The sequence below is a fragment of the Chionomys nivalis genome, chromosome 10 (genome assembly GCF_950005125.1).
Source record: "Chionomys nivalis chromosome 10, mChiNiv1.1, whole genome shotgun sequence".
Lineage (NCBI taxonomy): Eukaryota > Metazoa > Chordata > Mammalia > Rodentia > Cricetidae > Chionomys > Chionomys nivalis.
This window is the reverse complement of record NC_080095.1, coordinates 5,851,012-5,871,201: the sequence shown is the minus strand read 5'-3', so window position 1 is coordinate 5,871,201 and position 20,190 is coordinate 5,851,012. Positions and strand designations below refer to the sequence as shown.

The 20,190-nt window shown below is 48.9% G+C and overlaps 1 protein-coding gene across 1 annotated transcript in view; it reads left to right on the top strand.

The window, feature by feature from the left end:
* The window catches only part of Ptprn2 (protein tyrosine phosphatase receptor type N2), a 722,848-nt gene that overhangs the window by 333,476 nt on the left and 369,182 nt on the right, over window positions 1-20,190 (top strand). Inside the window, exons 7-10 of the mRNA XM_057782319.1 lie at window positions 2,901-3,104; window positions 4,640-4,680; window positions 7,078-7,463; window positions 13,928-14,014. Of these exons, the coding sequence (XP_057638302.1) occupies window positions 2,901-3,104; window positions 4,640-4,680; window positions 7,078-7,463; window positions 13,928-14,014 (718 nt within the window). The remainder of the gene's footprint in view (window positions 1-2,900; window positions 3,105-4,639; window positions 4,681-7,077; window positions 7,464-13,927; window positions 14,015-20,190) is intronic.

Here is a 20,190-nt window from a genome sequence, read left to right as displayed (position 1 = left end):
AGATGGGGTGGGCTTGGGGGGGGGAGTTGAAGGGGCTCGCAAGAGGAATAAAAGTAGGGTGTTCTTCCAGGATCTGCAAATTTCCCTAGAAATGGGAACAGAGAGTGAGGAAAGGTCACAGTGATGGGTTTACTCGAGTTGGGCATGAGAATTGGGGATTGGACTTGGAGAAATGCACAGGGAGGTGAAAACTTTAAGTTAGCCTACCTGCTTCCCTGGTTAGAGTGACCTCAGGGGTCCCAGAGAGTGCCTGCTGGAGTTGAGGACTGGGGCAAAGCAAGGAGTTGGAGAGAGGATTGGGGAGGGGTAGATCTGTGTGACCCCTGGAGATGGGGGTGGGATGGAGAGACTCTGCAGCAGGTGGTCTGCAGTGTCCTGCCTATGTGTTCTATAAGATCTCTGATCGTGGCAGCAGGGATTCCCAGCATGCCCTGATACACATCCTGTTTCTTTTTGTCCCTGGGCAGTTTCCTTTCACATGTATCATCACGTCATGCCTATCTACACTATACTTCTACATAGCTGATTTCTGGGGGCCTGTCATGACCCCTCAGTATGATATATTCTTCAATTCTCATCATGCATATGACCTCAGACATCTGAGCTTGGGGGAATTTCCCTGCCCTCAACCTCACACTGAGATCTAGAAGTTGTTCAGAAGCAAACCTAGGCAGATACAGGGGAACCTTTTCCTACCCACGTGTGTCTGTGATGGAGGATGTCTGACACCTACGATGATATAATTGGTTGGACCAAGACTAATGTGATCTTGCCTTCATAGGAGGGAGAGAGGGAGAAAGAGAGAAAGGGAGGAAGAGAGAGAGAAAGAGAGAGAGAGACTCAGAGAAGCACCTGCTAGGCCTGGGACAGTGTTTGTGGAAGGGTTTCTCATGATAAAAGTGCTACATAGCCATTGTTAATTGACTAAAAGGTCAAAGTAGCTACAACAGATAGACCAAAGTCTAGGTCTGTGATGAAGAAAACTGGCCCCTACACCTGTCTCATAACCATGGAACCTCGCCTATTCCTACAGTGTCGGGACTATTGGGGGTGCTGGGGAAATATGGAAGTATGGTGGATATGCATGTTCTAACATGACTAGTGCGTAAATGGTCTTTTGAAAAACATCACCTTCCTGACCTCTTGACCTCCCTGCACAGATGTTGGCTAGAGCTATCCCTGTTCAGGATGAATGGTAGAGTCTGGCTCTAGGATCAGAACATAGGTGGAAGCTGAGGACTTCAACAGTAGTATGTGTTCCACACCTCCTTCCACTAGGTCCCAGGCAGTGACAGTTCCTGAGTCCCTGTGTGTGAGCTCCATCCCAGCAAAGGTTGGAGTGTCTGGCTGTGTGGGAGCCTGCCTTCAGAACTTGCTTTACTTTACACACAGCACAAGAACCACCAGACTCTGTACATGTGCACACACACAGAGCACAGGAACCACCAGACTCTCTACATGTGCACACACACACAGCACAGGAACCACCAGACTCTGTACATGTGCACACACACACAGCACAGGAACCACCAGACTCTGTACATGTGCACACACACACAGCACAGGAACCACCAGACTCTGTACATGTGCACACACACACAGCACAGGAACCACCAGACTCTGTACATGTGCACACACACACAGCACAGGAACCACCAGACTCTGTACATGTGCACACACACACAGCACAGGAACCACCAGACTCTCTACATGTGCACACACAGTACAGACTCCCAGACTTTGTACATGTGCACACACACAGCACAGGCCCCCAGGCTCTGTACATGTGCACACACACAGCACAGGCCCCCAGGCTCTGTACATGTGCACACACACAGCACAGGCCCCAAGACTCTGTACATGTGCACACACAGCACAGGGGCCACCAGACTCTGTACATGTGCACACACACACAGCACAGGAACCACCAGACTCTGTACATGTGCACACACACACAGCACAGGAACCACCAGACTCTGTACATGTGCACACACACACAGCACAGGAACCACCAGACTCTGTACATGTGCACACACACACAGCACAGGAACCACCAGACTCTGTACATGTGCACACACACACAGCACAGGAACCACCAGACTCTCTACATGTGCACACACAGTACAGGCTCCCAGACTTTGTACATGTGCACATACACAGCACAGGCCCCCAGGCTCTGTACATGTGCACACACACAGCACAGGCCCCCAGGCTCTGTACATGTGCACACACACAGCACAGGCCCCAAGACTCTGTACATGTGCACACACAGCACAGGGGCCACCAGACTCTGTACATGTGCACACACACAGCACAGGCCCCAAGACTCTGTACATGTGCACACACAGCACAGGGGCCACCAGACTCTGTACATGTGCACACACACAGCACAGGCCCCAAGACTCTGTACATGTACACACACAGCACAGGGGCCACCAGACTCTGTACATGTGCTCACACAGCACAGGGGCTTCCAGACTCTGTACATATGCAGGACACATTGTTATGCTGGTCAGAGTGCTCGGTTGAGGTTTTTCTCCGTGAGCCTCAGGAAATATGACAGCCGTCCACTTCTGCAGCATCTGAGCAGGCTAGGTGAAGTGAGACAGTGAGTCTAAGCCCCAGTGTCCCTTTATCCTGTAATTGCTCTCCATTCCGGGAGAGACAGACACAGCTTAATGTGTGTTGATAACCTGAAGACTTGCTGAGGAGATGCCAACTCCTCCGCAGCTGACCCTGGAGTTATTGTGAGGCCTTCTCTCCTTCTCTGGGCAGTCAGTCAATCATTCCTTCCTACTCCGTGAGCTCCATGTCCAGCTAAATACAAAAACGTCCCTCCAATAGACAGCCTCCTTCTTATGCTGTGTGACTGATAACTGTGACTTTGTCTGTTCCCCTAGACACACTCCTGCGGCGTCTCCTGAAGGATCTGCAGCAGCAAGTCGAAGTGGACCACCTGGACCCCCTGAAGTTTGAGGAGATGGCAGACTCAATTGCTGGAGTCAAACAAAGTGATCTTGCAGAGGGAAGCCAAGATAGCCATGGGAGAGGGGCTGAAGACCAGCCAAGAGAGCAGGCGGATGCCCCAGAGGCAGTGCTTCAAGGTGACCTTCCACTCTTTGGGTCCTTTGCAGCTGGGTGGCCACAGGCAAGGGAAGAAGTGGCAGGGAGGGGCTGGGGGAATAAGGAGGAAGGAACCTGGAGAAGGAGTGAAGCCGTGCCATGCAGATGGGAAGAAGCCCTGGGAGACAATATAGAGAGGGGGTGAGGATACAGGAAGGGGAGGGCACTACAGGGAGGGGAGGGAACCTTGGGGAGGGGAGAGTCCTACTCCCCAGGCCATAATGCATTCTTTCTGCTGGAGACATGGATTTACGTTAAAGATTTTTTTATCTGTTTGAACTTTTGGCTCTAAAAGCTTTCTTGACAGACTAGGCTTCCCACAGCAATTATTTGGATGGCAAATTGCTCTCAGGGAGGAGGCTCGAGTCCTGCATGCTGAGGTTCAGAATTAGGAGAACCTGGGAGTGATAGAGAGTGTCTTTGTTTGGGTCATACCAGTATGCACTGTCAAATATTTGAACAATAAACCAAAAGGGTTCATTCAGCTGTCTGCATCTGCTGCTGAAGCTACTGGAAGCAGGAGATGACAATCATCTTACCTGAGGAGCTGCTCAATGCAGGCCGGCCTCTGAGCCTCTGAGCTCTGAACATGGTAGGCATATAAAATCCTATTGAAAGCCCATGTGAGGTGCATTCCCTTCCCCTGTGGCCTGGAAATAAGGAAAGTCAACCAGTTACAAAGGGCTAACCAAGCACAGGAGGATCTAGAGAGTCCCCAACAAATTGAGGAGTGTGGCAAGTTACATGGCCTTGGACATCTGTTGTGTTCAGATTCCAGCATCTGACACAAGCTGGAATCATCTTGGATGAGGGAGCTTCAACTGATAAAATGCTTCCATCAGGTTGGCCTGTAACAAGTCTCAAGGGTGTTTTCTTGATTCATTACTGATGTGGGGGGGGGCACAACCTACTGTGGGTAGTATCACTTCTGGACAGGGGCTTTGGAGTTGTATAAAAAAGTAAGCCAAGTGAGATATGATTAGCAAGCTTGTAAGCAGTGTTCTTGTGTGATCCTGCTCCATTCATTTCCTGCCTAGAGTTTCTGACTTCCTGAATGATGGACTGTAAATTATACAATGAAATAAACTCTTTCCCAGGTTGCTTTTGGCCGTGCTGTTTCCTCACAGCTTTAGAAAGCAAACGAGGATAGCATTCCTTTGGCCAAAGTGATAGCCCACACCATCTTTAACATGAAGTAGTTTGGGTAGACTCCTCTATTTTTATCACTGATGACTGATGAAGCGTTGGGGTCCTCTGCCCTATGGCAAATCCTGAGGACTCTGTGCAGGTCTGCCCGTAGAGCTGGGAGTGGAACTTGTGAATGATGCTGTGTCTAAGCTGCTTAGCAAAGCCCTCCCCTGTTCCTCTTTATAGGGTTACTCTGTGCCAGAGACGTGGTCACGCTGCTCTACCTGATATGTACATGAGGATTCTGTGTGGTCACCTTGCCAAGCACTGGGACATGTTATAAGAACATCTTTCAGGAACCTGGATAACATGCTTTTGTCTTTTACAGATCACAGGCTATCAGAGGTGGATGATCCAGTGTACAAGGAGGTAAGAATGACAGCATATTGACCTAAAATCATGATATCATCGCTCATCTCTATATTTATGAAATATAACTTCCTAGCAACTGGAAGGGTATGGGGAAAATCCTCATAATCCCCAAACTGAGAAAAATCTAGAGTGCACACACAATTGTATAGATCTAGGTATAGAAAATCTGGAAAATGTTTTCAGATTATAAATGAATACTTAGCCATTATATAGAGATGTGAAAATATGGCAAACTCAAACAAAGGAATTTAATATTCTCAGAATCCTTCTCCCATGAGAACATCCCACAGCACATACTTAGCCCTGTACACAATCTCCGAGGCTCCCTGGATGGGACACATCAGCTCCTTTGCACCTGGTGCTGCTCTACCTTCCCTGTCTGATGTCCTGTGTAACCACCCAGTTATAGGCTACTCCATGACTAAGGAGATCTAGGATGGCTCCGGGAAAGGGATTAGGCAGCCAGGACCTATGCACTCTGTGACAGCAATACCCAATAACTATTAGATTTAGGGGCTAGAGCACCTGTGGTCTCTAAGGAAAGTCTTACAGAAGCAGAAAATTTTCCTCAGAACACAGTGATGTCATGTGGCTCTGACAAACTGCTTATGTCATCTTGCTTGCTTCTGGATCAGTGTCTAATTGATGACAGTAGGGAATAGCAGCAAACTGAAATCACAGCCACAGTGAGACTTCCATCTGAGATGTGATGGAGAAATTGGTCAGGAAACAGTTTCTAGGTTTAGATAGGAGAATGGGTGCCACACAGGCCCCATAACCTTCAAGGTTGTGGTCTCAGAATTCAGGCCAGAGCCCCCCTGCACCTGAATTTGGTGAAACTAGCAGACCCTACTCATGGCCTCCTTGCCTCTCCCATGACCTCCTCCTGCCCTTGTTGAGTTTTGACATTTCTTTGTTCCATGTGTTGTGTTGATGTGTTTCTCTATTTCTTGGAGCACATTTTCAGGGAATTGTTTTCAGCAGGAACCTTTGAGTGTTAGATGCTCTGAGCTCTCTTTAGTGACACCTTCCCCTTACATGCAGCTCCATCTCAGAGATCATTATCCCCTGTCTTTCAGAAGCCCCTGCCGGGTAACTAACTGCCGTGCATTGTTGCTGCAAATCAAAACCGGAGTAAATGTCTTCATCAAACTACCGTATTCACACATTCCAAAGGAAACTCATGAATTCTAGTCAAGGGGAAATCACCTCCCTCACTGTTATCTATTTCTTAAATATGTGTTTGGTGGGACAAGGTGTAAAAGAAACCGAATTCCAGCTGCTGTCTAGAGTAATAGCAGAAATACAAGTTCACGGTTAAAGCCACTCCGCTGAGATGATAAGGCCGTTTGCTTCCACACATTTATGGGTCATACTTCGGGGGTCTTGTCCTCATGGAAACAGCACCTTTTGATAAAGGTTAAACTGGACTTCAAAATCTGCAACTGCTGACCTCCGTTTCTGTGGTCATTTGATGTCCAGCTTCTGTAAGGCTGAATATGTGAAGCCGAGGCCAGAGTGTGGGCTGAGAAATGGTGAAATGAGGTTTTCATGGAGCAAAAAAGCGCTGCCGCCATGCATGGTAATAATAGCCGTGATGATAGCACACGCCTCTAATCCCAGCACTCGGGGAGGGGGTCAGAGGCAGGAAGGTCTTTCTCAGTTTGAGGCCAGCCTGGTCTACAGAGCAAGTCCAGGACAGCTACAGGAATGCAAAGAGACCCTGTTTTGAAAAACGAACAATGAAAGTAGAAGGGAAGGGAGGAAGGAAGGAAGGATTAAAAATGAGAAAGAAAGGAAGAAAGGAGAGGGGGGGGAGGGAGGGAGGGAGGGAGAGGGAGAGGGACAGGGAGAGACAGAGAGAGTTAGGAAAAGAAAGTGGGTTCAGGCTGGGAAAGCATCATTCTTACAGGGCCAGAATGTCACTGGAACATAAGCACATGTCCCTATGATGGGTTAGGGGCTCAAGGTTAGCTTCTGCCTCAATTTTCCTGTCTATGAAATGGGGGTCACTGATGGTTTCTAACTCCTGTGGTTCATATAAGACTGAATTTACACAGACACAGTAGTCCTTCAACATCTTTGTGTGTGGGAGAGCTCAACAGAAGCCAGGAGTGGTGATCAATATTTGTGACAGTCCATCGCTTCTAGAGGGACTCTTCTGGAAGAGTGTGTAACAGGGTGGTAGGAGCAGGAGAGAGCACTGTGACATGACTGATACCCTGGTTAATATCCCCTGCAGATATAGTTCTACACACAGATGCTGCAACCCTCTCCAGCATGTTTCCCTTCAGAGTGGTCTATTGCCATCCTGCCATGTGACTTGACTTTTCTGAAATATCTATCAACAGTACCTTCTTACATGGCATCTCATGAATGTTTCTTCTTTGTTAGGTCAATCGTCTGAGTGTCCAGCTTGGGGACCTCATGAAAGACCAGGGGTCACCTCTATCACCTGAACTTCCCATTCTGGGAAAGTCCTCCGGAGCAGAGATCAAGAAGTCTGAGCAGCCTGAGGAGGTCTTGTCATCAGAAGAGGAGACTGCCGGGGTGGAGCATGTGAGGAGCCGGACTTACTCCAAAGACCTGATGGAGAAGAAGCTGTACTCGGAGCCTCAGGCCCAGACACTTGAGAACCAATTCCAAAACCGAGCTCCAGAGGTGTGGGAGGAGGAGCAAAGCCTCCACGCAGTGGCACAGGGACCCCCTAGTGGAGGCCTTCAACTGGAAGTTCAGCCTTCTGAGGAGGAGCAGCAGGGATACATCCTCACAGGAAGCAAGTGAGTGGAGGGCCTGCTTCTATTCCCTGGGAGCCCGAGGCACTGGAGGGTGGCGTTGCCTCGCTGAGGAGCAGACACGGCCCAGGTGTGTGGGGAAGGCTGCCCGGCCAGCAGTGTTCTGCTGGCTTTTGCACTTCTCATCGGCTTTAGGACCATGATCTGAAGCCAGTAAACATGCCAAGCTAGGCAAAGCCCTGCTGGCTTCTCTTGATTACCCCGTCCTCTGCAGGTGAGGGACAGAGGCATCTGCAGAGGATAGCCATGGGTGGGGTAGAAAGGTCTGGCCCAGGCAGCTCTCCCCAGGGAATGCCCACACTCAGGGATAAGCAACAGCAGGTACAGCGCGGGACTTGGTGTCCTCAAAGCTTAGCTTTCTCCTGGCTTTCTACTGTTCAGAACTCTAAAACTTTTATCTGTTTCCCCCCAAATAGTAGACCATTTAGAGGGGAATATTCTTCATGGCTACAGGTTAACAAGAGAAAGAACTCAAACACTAAGTACCAGAGACTCAACAGTGGTCAGCCCAATACTTGCGTCCCCTTTGCTAATGAGTCCAATGTTTGATGTCACACTTCATGGGAAAATAGCATCTTTTTATGTCATGGGAGCAGTGTTTCAAAGGGAGGAAGGTGTATGGCTGAGCACACATGCATATAGATGTATAGACACGGGTATGAGCGCTCATCTGAGCATATATGAAGTGTGCAAATGCACGCACACAGGTATGAATGCTCAGGCATTCCTTCTTCCACCATGGAGCCTTACACTCTTACTGCTGATTGCCCTGGGGAAAAGCTCAAGGCAGGCACTAGTTCCACCATTGTGCAGCTCAGCGAAACCTGTGTGGTTTTCCCTGTCCATGGCTTGGTGCTGGAAACTCCAAATTTCTTTGGTGAAAGCCAACTGCTAATTGACAGAAAAGGCTCATTTTAAGCTCAAAACAGACTGTTACTAAAAACAAACTAAGACTCAAGATTGTTTTCAGTCATTGCCAAGCCTCCTCTTACAATTTTGGACGAATGGTGGCAGCTTCCATTCCAGGACCGCCCTGGCCCACATTCCCTGCATGTCTCTGCTTCTTCCTTTCTCTAGAACCAAGTTCCCACTCTTTACCCTCGTCTTTCCTCTCACTCTCTGATGGCTGCTGAAGTGCCCATCTCCTCTCATATAGAGAACACGTAGGGTACTGAGAACATGCCCTGCAGGAGATGTAGACACAGCTCTACACTTTGGAAACCCCCACAGTTTACTCACCATGCAAACTATTCAACAACCAACCACTCATAAACTCAGATAGCCCATGTATAGGTGTCCCCTTCCCTGGAAACCACTGCCCTATTTACATATAGATATTTTTTTATGTGTAGGATGTGTGTGTTAAGTGGTACCATGGGCATTATACTTGTGTTGTATACTAGATAATAGACAATTATCACATGCACTCACTTATAAGTAGTTTTTAGACATAAAGCAAAGAAAACCAGCCCACAAATCACAATCCCAGAGAACCTAGACAACAATGAGAACCCTAAGAGAGACATACATAGATCTCATCTACATGGGAAGTAGAAAAAGGCAAGATCTCCTGAGTAAATGTATGTAACCTACCCGGTGCCCCTGGGATTCAGAAGAGGGCACGGGATTCCCTGGAACTGGAATTAATGTCGTGGTAAGCCACAGTATGGGTTCCTGGGGCCATGAAGCCGCCTCTCCAGTCTGCTGTTCTGTTTTAACGGTGCCACTCTGCGGCCTTTTACTCCCATGTTATTTTCATTTGTGCTTATTGTTCATCCAGATGCTTATTTAGGGTGCTGTGGGGCTGGGAAGTGATGAGCTGTGTTTATATGGGAGCCCACATGTTTTGTTTGTGAGTGAGTCTCTGTTCAATGCTGAACCGAAGTACACATATGGGACTTACATGGTAGTCCACATACTATGTGGCAGGAGATGGAGTCCATGTGCTGTGCTTGCATGGAAGTTCATCCTGCTTGGGCGGGACTCCTTAGGCTGTGCGTCTGTGCAAGTTCCTGAGCTGTGCTCAGCGTGCTTCGTGCACCGGAAAGGGCTTTCTGTGGAAGCACGATGGTGAACACTGGATTCTTCCTGTTTTACTAATTTGCTAGACATCAGGAAACAGCCTTTCTTAGAATAGTTGAATAGTAACGTTGAAAGATTTCAAAGCATGCTGCTTTGAACCTTCCTTCATGAAACACATTAGAGATAAACCTCATCTTCACCTCTGGAATCCTCACTGCTTTGTGTGTGTGTGTGTGTGTGTGTAGGGGTGTGTGTGTGTGTGTAGGGGGCAGGTACTCAAGGCTCTCCCATCTGTGAACCCAGCTAACAGCAAGTGTCAGTGCTTGCTCTCCTCCAGATGACCAGGGTGGCAGCTGCCACGCAGAGACAGCCAGAATTGCTCTGCTGAGCCTGCCCATTGCCTTTCCAGATTAACTCCAGCAGCTTCCTAAGGAAGTTCTGACCATGAAAGGACAGATGATGCCATGTATTTTAAAATATAGCAGAGACAGCCGTGTGCCCATTTGAGCACAATCTGCACACGGTGTTGAAAGAGCATGCCCTGCCTGCAGCTCTGACCGTGATGGGGAGGCAGGGAAGGGGCAACTTTGTCCTGACTTGTGGTTAGTGTGACTGGGGGTGTCTGTCTGACTGTGGTTAGTGTGACTGGGGGTGTCTGTCTGACTGCGGTTAGTGTGACTGGGGGTGTCTGTCTGACTGCGGTTAGTGTGACTGGGGGGTGTCTGTCTGACTGCGGTTAGTGTGACTGGGGCTGTCTGTCTGACTGTGGTTAGTGTGACTGGGGCTGTCTGACTGTGGTTAGTGTGATTGGAGGTGTCTGTCTGACTGTGGTTAGCGTGACTGGGGGTGTCTGTCTGACTGTGGTTAGTGTGATTGGAGGTGTCTGTCTGACTGCGGTTAGTGTGACTGGGGGTGTCTGTCTGACTGTGGTTAGTGTGACTGGGGCTGTCTGACTATGGTTAGTGTGACTGGGGGTGTCTGTCTGACTGTGGTTAGTGTGACTGGGGGTGTCTGTCTGACTGTGGTTAGTGTGACTGGGGGTGTCTGTCTGACTGTGGTTAGTGTGACTGGGGGTGTCTGTCTGACTGTGGTTAGTGTGATTGGAGGTGTCTGTCTGACTTGTGGTTAGTGTGACTGGGGGTGTCTGTCTGACTGTGGTTAGTGTGACTGGGGGTGTCTGTCTGACTGTGGTTAGTGTGACTGGGGGTGTCTGTCTGACTGTGGTTAGTGTGACTGGGGCTGTCTGACTATGGTTAGTGTGACTGGGGGTGTCTGTCTGACTGTGGTTAGCGTGACTGGGGGTGTCTGTCTGACTGTGGTTAGTGTGATTGGAGGTGTCTGTCTGACTGCGGTTAGTGTGACTGGGGGTGTCTGTCTGACTGTGGTTAGTGTGACTGGGGCTGTCTGACTATGGTTAGTGTGACTGGGGGTGTCTGTCTGACTGTGGTTAGTGTGACTGGGGGTGTCTGTCTGACTGTGGTTAGTGTGACTGGGGGTGTCTGTCTGACTGTGGTTAGTGTGACTGGGGGTGTCTGTCTGACTGTGGTTAGTGTGATTGGAGGTGTCTGTCTGACTTGTGGTTAGTGTGACTGGGGGTGTCTGTCTGACTGTGGTTAGTGTGATTGGGGCTGTCTGTCTGACTGTGCTTAGTGTGATTGGGGGTGTCTGTCTGACTGTGGTTAGTGTGACTGGGGGTGTCTGTCTGACTGTGCTTAGTGTGATTGGGGGTGTCTGTCTGACTGCGGTTAGTGTGACTGGGGGTGTCTGTCTGACTGTGGTTAGTGTGACTGGGGGTGTCTGTCTGACTGTGGTTAGTGTGACTGGGGGTGTCTGTCTGACTATGGTTAGTGTGACTGGGGGTGTCTGTCTGACTGTGGTTAGTGTGACTGGGGGTGTCTGTCTGACTGTGGTTAGTGTGACTGGGGGTGTCTGTCTGACTGTGGTTAGTGTGACTGGGGGTGTCTGTCTGACTGTGCTTAGTGTGATTGGGGCTGTCTGTCTGACTGTGCTTAGTGTGATTGGGGGTGTCTGTCTGACTGTGGTTAGTGTGACTGGGGGTGTCTGTCTGACTGTGGTTAGTGTGACTGGAGGTGTCTGTCTGACTGTGGTTAGTGTGACTGGGGGTGTCTGTCTGACTGTGGAGGCAAAGGGCTTAGAGAGGGATTTGATTCATGAACTTTCTATTCAGGTCCCTACCATTTCCCCTATATAGGGCTGAGAAAGCCATGAGGTATATGGGGCTAGGGCCATGACAAAGTCGGTCTGCACTTCACCTCCTCACTCTTTAGTAGTAAATAATCTAGAAATGAAATTAGTGTAAGTCTGTCCAACACAAGTAGTAAAGTCAGAGAAAGTCATCATGGAACTTTCAAGTTAAAAATCTTAAAAAGAAATGGCCCTTACTCTCTATGAGTTATAAATCTGGACTGACTTACAGACCTGCAAGATCCTTGGAGTGACCAGCCAAGTGCTTCCATCAGTGTGAGGACTGGAATTCAGGTGAAGGAGAGGAGGCAGGGCCAAGGGGCTGTGGTTAGTAGATGAGTGATTGGTGGCAGATACAGGCGAAGGGGATCTGAGAAGTGGGGCTTGGAGAGTGTGCCAGTTAGTTTTGTGTCAACGTGACACATGCTAGACTCATTTGGGAAGCACGAATCTCATTTGAGGAAGTTTTCCAACCAGGTTGCCCTGTGGACAAGCCTACAGTCCATTTTCTTGATTGGTGACTGATCTGTGAGGGCCAGGTTCGTTGCCGGTGGTGCCCTGTCTGGGATGGTGGTCTGTGTGCTGTAAGAAAGCAGGCTGAGGGAGGACCTGCCCCAGGCTGGTGACCTGCTGCTGGTAGTCTTGGATGAATCTTGACTACAGCAGCTTTCTAAGTCTTCACATTGTTCCTCCTCGGTGCCTCATCCTCTCCCCCTTCCTAAAGGGACCAGTGACTCATCCTGACAAATTAAATGCACCTGACACGGGGGAGTGCATCAGTGGCTGGGCCTGGGGTTACTCCATTGCACTTGTCGTGACATGACTGGATCTGGGGTTGCATCCTTGCACTTGTATGTAGTGAGTGACTTGCTTTCTTGCTGTCTCTGGCACGCATCTCCCTATGAGTCCCACCCTTTCTATCTCTGGTGACTGGAAAGGTAGCAAAGCCTCCTCGAACCAAAAGCCTCTTTTCTGCTCTAACAATATAAATTAAGACTTCTCTGAAGTGGCACTAACAGGATTTCACAGACAGTTGTGATCTGTGAAGCGAATTCTGGCGCTCAAGGTTCCTTTGGAGAACTTCCAGGCCCACTGGGTCCTTGCTTCCTGTTCTCCCTGTGACCCGATGGGGAGCCGTAGCCCCAGTATCCTCCTGGGATGGCGAACTTTCCTGCACGCACCTCTGCCTACCATTTATGCCTGCTTGCTTGGCACATGTGTGTGACTGGCGTGTGGTGTTTAAATACCCTTTCCCTAGCATTATAATTCGTGTTAGAAATGAGTCCGTAAAGCGGCTGCTTCCTTTGTGCACCCGACGCCTCCCAGCAATCTGATTTTCAGCCTCTGCTCTGCGTTCATTCTTCCTCTGTCTCCTTTCTTTTCCTCCCCTCCCTTCTAACCTCTTTATTATATTTTTATTGAAAGCTGAGATGAGCCCGTGGCAGCATCGCAGGCCCATTACACTTCCTAACAATTCCATTTGCACCGTATTGTCTGTCTGATTGCTGGAAAATCAGGTGATTCATCACGCCTGAGGAATCACCTGATCCCCTGGCGCCGAAGTCCCAGAGCAAGCCGCGCTAGAGAACAGCAGGCTCCTCAGCCGGGCTTGCTTCAGAGAGCACCCCACAGAAAGGAGTGTGTTTTCGGGTGCAAGTAGGAGAGCAACACCCCCACCCCTATAGCTAGGGCTTGTTTGTGGGCAGACTCCCTAGGAGAGTGCGCACTGGAGAACACCCTGCATCGGCCGGCTGTGTCCCCTCCCCTGGAGAATCAGATGTCTGGGAGCAACAGCCACGTAAGAGGGTAGCTTGCGCCTGTGCAATAAACAGAGGGGTGGACAGTGACCCCAAGCACAGCATGTGTCAAGGAGCAGTCCACCTCCCAGCATGGGTGAGCATTTGTCCAGTAGCAGCAGCTCCCAAGTGGGCCAAGTGTTGAGCCCTCCGCAAAGCTAGGTCGCATAGGGAAACGGCAGACTCCAAAATACAGGGTGTGCTAGGGTGCAGCCCCTCTCAGAGCAGGGGCTCAGTCAGAGTACACATCAGGAGGGAGCAGCACCTTCTCACAGAGTGCTGTTGGGGAGCAGTAGTCCACACCCCAAAGCAGGAAGTACAGCAGGGCCTTGGGTCAGGGCACGTGTTGAGGAGCAATGAGCTGAGAGTCTCCCCCAGGACCTGCTGTTCTGCTTTAGTAATGGAATTCCTCTTCCTCCTCTCCAGCCCCCTAAGTCCAGAGAAGGGGAAGCAGCTGATGGATGAAGTTGCCCACATCCTCGGGGTGCCTTCCAGCTTCTTTGCAGACGTCAAGTAAGTACTGGATTCCAGGCCCGCTGTCCTGCGCTAGCCTCTCTTTTTGTAAGCCTCATAAATTGGTTTGTGATGAAAAGAGCTGCGCGCCTGGGGTTCTTGTTAATTGTATCGGAGAGTAGCTGTTTAGACAGAAATGAAAGGATAATTCCTCTGGGCTTTGCGATGCTATTTAAATACAGCTGAAACCTACATTAATTACAAGATGTCTACTCTCCCAGCAATGGTGTGATGGAGGCCAGCTTCCTGGGGCCACTGCACCTGGCATTGCTTTGACCCTGGAACAACCAGAACAGGTTCCAGGCTCTGGAAAAGAGCCTCTAGAGATGCCACACTGGTCTCGTTGCTTCTGTGGACAAGTCTGACGCTGTCTTGAAGGCCGGTGCACTGGACTTTCAGCCACATCTCAGCAAAGGCCCTCGTTCCTTTGATGAGAGTCAATGTATGTTTATGCCTTGCAAAGTGTATGGATGCTGGAGAAGGTATTGTGTATGAATGATTACTAGCTATGCTTTATGATTATTGGGAAGGGTGTCAGGTACAAGGGAAGTGTGGCACTGGGAGAGGCTGGCCTGAGTCCCTGTCCTATGCATTGGAGAGGTATACCTGTTCACATTACACAGTCCCTGATCCTCTAAGGCTGTTTCCTACAAGGGATGCATTGTAGTTTCTACTCTGATCCAGCTTTGTCTTAGAAGTTAGGTATCCCACGCATCCACACTATCCTTGCCTCAGATCTGACTACTTGCTATAGATTGTCAGGAACATCTAAGAAGAGGTCCTCAACTAACCTGGTACCAGAATATTGCATAAAGATCCCCAAACGGATTCCACCCGTATTATGGGATGCTCATTGCATTGGCATGTATGCACTTAAACTCTCACTCAGCATACAGGCAGTGTCTACAGATGAGCCAGGAGCTTTCATGTTCAGGACATGCAGGGTGAGGACAGCACAGCGGATAGAGGAGTGGGGGAACAACCTCAAATGTCCCATACACATGGTGACAGGATAGGAGAGATGACAAGGAGCCCAGGGAAAAAGGGGGGGATAGCATTACACAGACCACGTGAGAGGTGAGAGAAAACCTGGGGCAGACCTGGCATGCTCACAGGTCCAAAAGTGAGTGCCAGCACATGGGTCCTGTTTCCAGCTAGTTAGCTGAGCTATTCTGTCTGAATTCTTTGTGAATATCACAGTCTTACAAACATCGAGGTCTTCTCCCTGCTCAGAACTTCAGGGGAGCCAGCGATGCTCTACTAAGGAGGATCCAACTCTGATGTTTCTGAAGAGTAGGGGGCTGTCCTGGTGGGACATGTTCTCTCGTTCCCCAGGATACCCTCAGCCACTGCTTTTCTTGGTCCCAGGCACACGTTGGACATGTTTCTGACTCAGTGGCTATTGTGTGGTGTGTGCTAATGTCTGTGTGATGGATTATTCAAAGAGCTATGCAGACCCCATGCTCAGCCCTCGCTCTAATTAGAGCAATGCAGACCCCAAGCTCAGCCCTCGCTCTAACCAGAGCGATGCAGACCCCATGCTCAGCCCTCACTCTAACCCAGATGGACTTGAGGCAAGAGCACTTTGCAGGCCTGGGTCCGCATCATTTTCACCGAGGGAAGGTGAGAGAGTGAATGCATACCTTCATTGCTTTGTGGTCGACAGTGATCATATTGTAGGAGACTGAGCAGATATCATAAAGATCTGATGTTGCTGGAGCACAGTAGAGTGGGCCAACTTCGTGGGAGGCAACTGTAGCCCAGGCACCTCATGCAAATCATCAGGACAGAGGAAATCAGAGCGCACAGATTCTCTGCTGCCTCCCATGCCACCCCCAGCACATAGAGTTTCCTCTGTCCAAAGTGTGCCGTGGTGTGGTGTAACTGAAACTCACCATCATCCTTGACAAAACCCTTCTTAGTGGTGGAGCAGCAGCTGGCTGGTCACATGACTTTGAGTTTTGAAGAGGCATGCTGTCCCTGCTGCCCTTGTATGCCCCTTTGCATGCTGATACAAGAGCAGGCTGGTGGAGCTGTTCTGCAGCCTTCACACCTCTCCTGTGGCACTGCCATGTGGGGCATGGAGCCTTGGAGTGGAGGTTAACCGAGCTGGGAAGATACACCCTGAATGTTGGCAGCAGCATCCCAGGGCCCGGGAGCCCATGCTGAATAAAACGGTTACAGAAAGAGGTGAAGTAACCCGAGTCCTAGCCCTCATCTCATTCTGATTTCTGACTGTGGGCACAACTGGTCACCTGCCTTGGTCTCCTCTGCTCTTCCTTCCCTGCCATGATGAACTATATCCCCAAGCTGTAAGCCAAAGTAACCCCATTTTGTCACGTGTTTTATTATAATAATGAAAACAGTAATTAGTATACCTGGCAACTTTTGAAGAGAGGGCCACCATGCATGGATCCAGGCATGGGGAGGAGGCTCTATGGCAGAGGGATGCTCTAGGGGAGACCTAGCACAGTGCTGGCCAACCCTCTCACTCCCTGTCTAGGCTTTTATGCCTCATCCCTACCTTCCTATTTACCGCAGACCCTTCCTGCTCCCAACACAGGGATGGCCCAGCCTCTCTGAGGAGAAGACCACACACCCTTCCTGACAAAGGTGTAACATTGCAATTCAGGCCCCCATGGTCTCTGCTGGCTTTTCCTCCTATTCTTAGTTCTAAGATGAAACGTTGATCCCAGCTGTTCCAAGTCTTCCCCAGAACCCCCAGACCTGCCCGGCAGTCTGTACTACCCGGACACTGCATTGCTGAGTGTGTGCTGCTTGTGTGCACGTCAGTGTTAGCAGCATTTCCCTTTCGAGTGCGTGAGCTGTATCTAAATGTCTTAATGCTCTGAGTCAACAGAGAAGGACGCGTGCTCCATGGGGTGGCTTAGGCATGGACTGGACCTCAAGAGCGCCTCAGGAGTGTGGCCTCATAGCTAGCATGACCTTGCTTGGCCATCTTCATCTAAGTGCTTCCTCTAGGAGCTCATCCTCAGAGCCACTCATTGTTTCAGAGGTAGAAAATCCAGGACACGTGGGCTGGTACTTGCTGATATCATCTGCATTTTTATGGAAGCACTAGTTATGCCTAATATGTTTTGTTAATGGTTATGTAGCTGTCAAATAAATCCCATTATTTCTTATTACATCATTAGAGACCATTAAAACGACATTAGCATGCTGATGTAATTATGCCAGCAGACATACAGCGACCACAGTTACAATTTTATAACTGATCATGGCTGTCCTGGGCTGGCTGATGAATGCTGCTTTCCCCTGCACAGTCTCCTCAGGTGGGAAGACTGGGATGAGCAAAGGTGCTGCTGAGAGCTTGGCGTGTAGCCAGTCCTCTGCGTGGGCACCACTGAGCCTTGGGCAGAGCTTGGCTGCACCGAGTCCTGGGGTCTGCCCAGGCGCTGCAGGCCCTGGGAGCCTGAGGCTGCGATGGAGATGTATGGATCTCATCTTTGCAGACACAGTTCTGTTTCTCACGGGTGTGCTTGTTTGTAGCAGCAACTGAGGTGCAGCCATAGGCATTCTCACCTGACACTCCGTGGGGTCTCCTGGGGAGATACCAGCTGTCCATGTGGCCCTCATCTCCTTTCTCCCTGGCCTGTGCCCTGCCATGCCACCGCCTAAGGATCAGGCAATCTGTGAAGCTTGCAGGCTTTGAGAGATTGCACTTCAGTGTTTTTACTAATTGCCCCCAGCCCTGTCACTTTGTCTCAATAGTGTGTTAAATAAAGAGGTGTCTAGGACAGGTAGGAGCGAGAGCTACCTCAACTCCTTGGGTCATGCATGCCCTGAGTTGGTTCGGTGGCCCAAGGTACACCAGGATTCAGCCTGGGGTAAATGGATACCTCTAGAACAATGCCTTCAGCAGGAGGACCCAGAAGCTTTAGGAACACCTCAGTAAAAAGGTATCGTTTGCAACTTGGGTGCCTACAGCTGGCTCACCTGTCCATACAACAATGTGGCTTGCCCATGGTGCCTACCCTTGTCACCAGGTCAAAGTGAGTTCTGTCTTCAGTGCTCACCTGGATAATCAGAAGATTCCAAAGGGTTGATCTTGGGACCAGAGACGAATACTCATGTTTCCCTTGAAATAGTACCAAGGAATTATGACAGCGTGTCCCAGTGCCACAGTCCTGTCTTTAGACTAAACAGGCAGTAGCAGGGATAAGCTGTTGTATTTTTGAAAGTTATTATGGGAAAGTAGTGGTCCCCTCTCAAAGCTCAAAGCTTGTGCTTGGGCCAACGGCATTAATATTTCCTATGCTACCTAAGAAACTCACTTAATTGAAATGATGCTGTAACTTCAGAGGGGAAAAAGTGTCTCAGTGCTTCTCAAACCTTCCAAGTGGTGAAGGACAAGGCAAGCTCTAGAACCTTTCAGGAAGCCACGTAGTTCCCTGATCTGCTATCATCAGCTCTACACCGTATAGTCCCTAAAATGAGTAGTCCCCAGGTGACATGGTTGGTCCTGGAGCTACAGATATTACAAGAGGTAGTTCACAGGAGAACTGAGAGCAGGGTCTGATGGGAGGCCTTGAGATGTGGTGCTGATGTGGTGGTATCCCAAAGTCATCCAAAGTATCCAAAGAGAGAGTGGCACCACCTCCCTTATTATTGTAAGGTTCAGTCCTCTGTCTGATGCCGGGCTGGTGAAGATCTTTTCCCATTCAGTAGGCTTTCTTTTGGTCTTATTGACTGTGCCCTTTGCGTTACAGAAGTTTTTCAGTTTTAGGAGGTCCCATTTATTTATTGTTGCTCTCAGTGTCTGTGGTACTGGTTCTATATTTAGGAAGTGGTCTCCTGTGCCCATGAATTGAAGGCTATTTCCCATTTTCTATCAGGTGAGTGTAGTTAGATTTATATTGGGGTCTTTAATCCATTTGGACTTGAGTTTTGTGTATGGGAATAGATATGGATCTATTTTCATTCTTCTACATGTTGACATCCAGTTATGCCAGCACCATTTGTTGAAGATGCTTTCTTTCTTCCATTGTATATTTTTAGATTCTTTGTCAAAAATCAGGTGTTCCTAGGTATGTGGATTAATATCTGGGTCTTTGATTCAATTCCATTGACCAACCTCTCTGTTTTTATGCCAGTACCAAGCTGTTTTCAGTACTGTAGCTCTGTAAAAGAGCTTGATGTCAGGGATGGTGATGCCTCTGGAAGTTCCTTTATTGTATAAGATTGTTTTGGCTATCCTGGGTTTTCTGTTTTTTCTTATGAAGTCGAGTATTGTTATTTCATGTTTTGTGAAGAATTATGTTGGCATTTTGATGGGGATTACATTGAATCTATAGATTGCTTTTGGTAGGATTGCCATTTTTATTATATTGATCCTACATATCCAAGATTTCCGTTTTCTGGTATCTTACTCAATTTCTTTTTTCAAAGAAGTAGCAACTGTCTTCAGATGGTTCCTAAAGTGCAAATCTTAAAGTCATAGGCCAGGCAAGAACAGAGGTGACCTGCACTCTGTCCCTGTCAGTCCATGCCCGGTAGAACAATGGGCTTCTGTACAGGGCAGGGCAATTCTTGGGCTATGTGAAACCATGCAATGGCTGGTGTGGGTGGCAGAACATGGAGGCATTGGCCCATCTGACTATGAGCAGTGGTTGAGAGTACCAGTTTACATAGATAGCCTGTGATAAACGTGTCTACTCCATTATGCAAAACCACCTGCCAAACTGCCAGACCACCCCATGTGAAAGTCTGCTCCTGCAGTCTGATCTGCTTGGGAGGCAGAGGCAGAATCCTGATTTTAAGGCCAGAACAGGCAACATAAGGAATCTCTTTTTCTCCCCACTGATATTATACACAAACAACCACACACACACACACACACACACACATATATATATATATATACATACACATACACACTCCCCCCATATATATGTATGAATATATGTACATACAAAAACACACAAACACCTCCCTCACATACACAAATACATGCTCATTTATATGGAGGGGTAATTGTGTGTGTCTCTCTATATATATTTCTAGAGGACCACATAGCTTATTACTAGGCAAGGTAATACATGCTCAGAAGGATAAAGCAAGAGAATTAAAGATTGAAGGCCCACCTGAACCCCATTGTGGGACTTTGCCTTCAAAAGGAAACAAACAAAAGCCTAACTAAAAAAGAAGCCAAACAA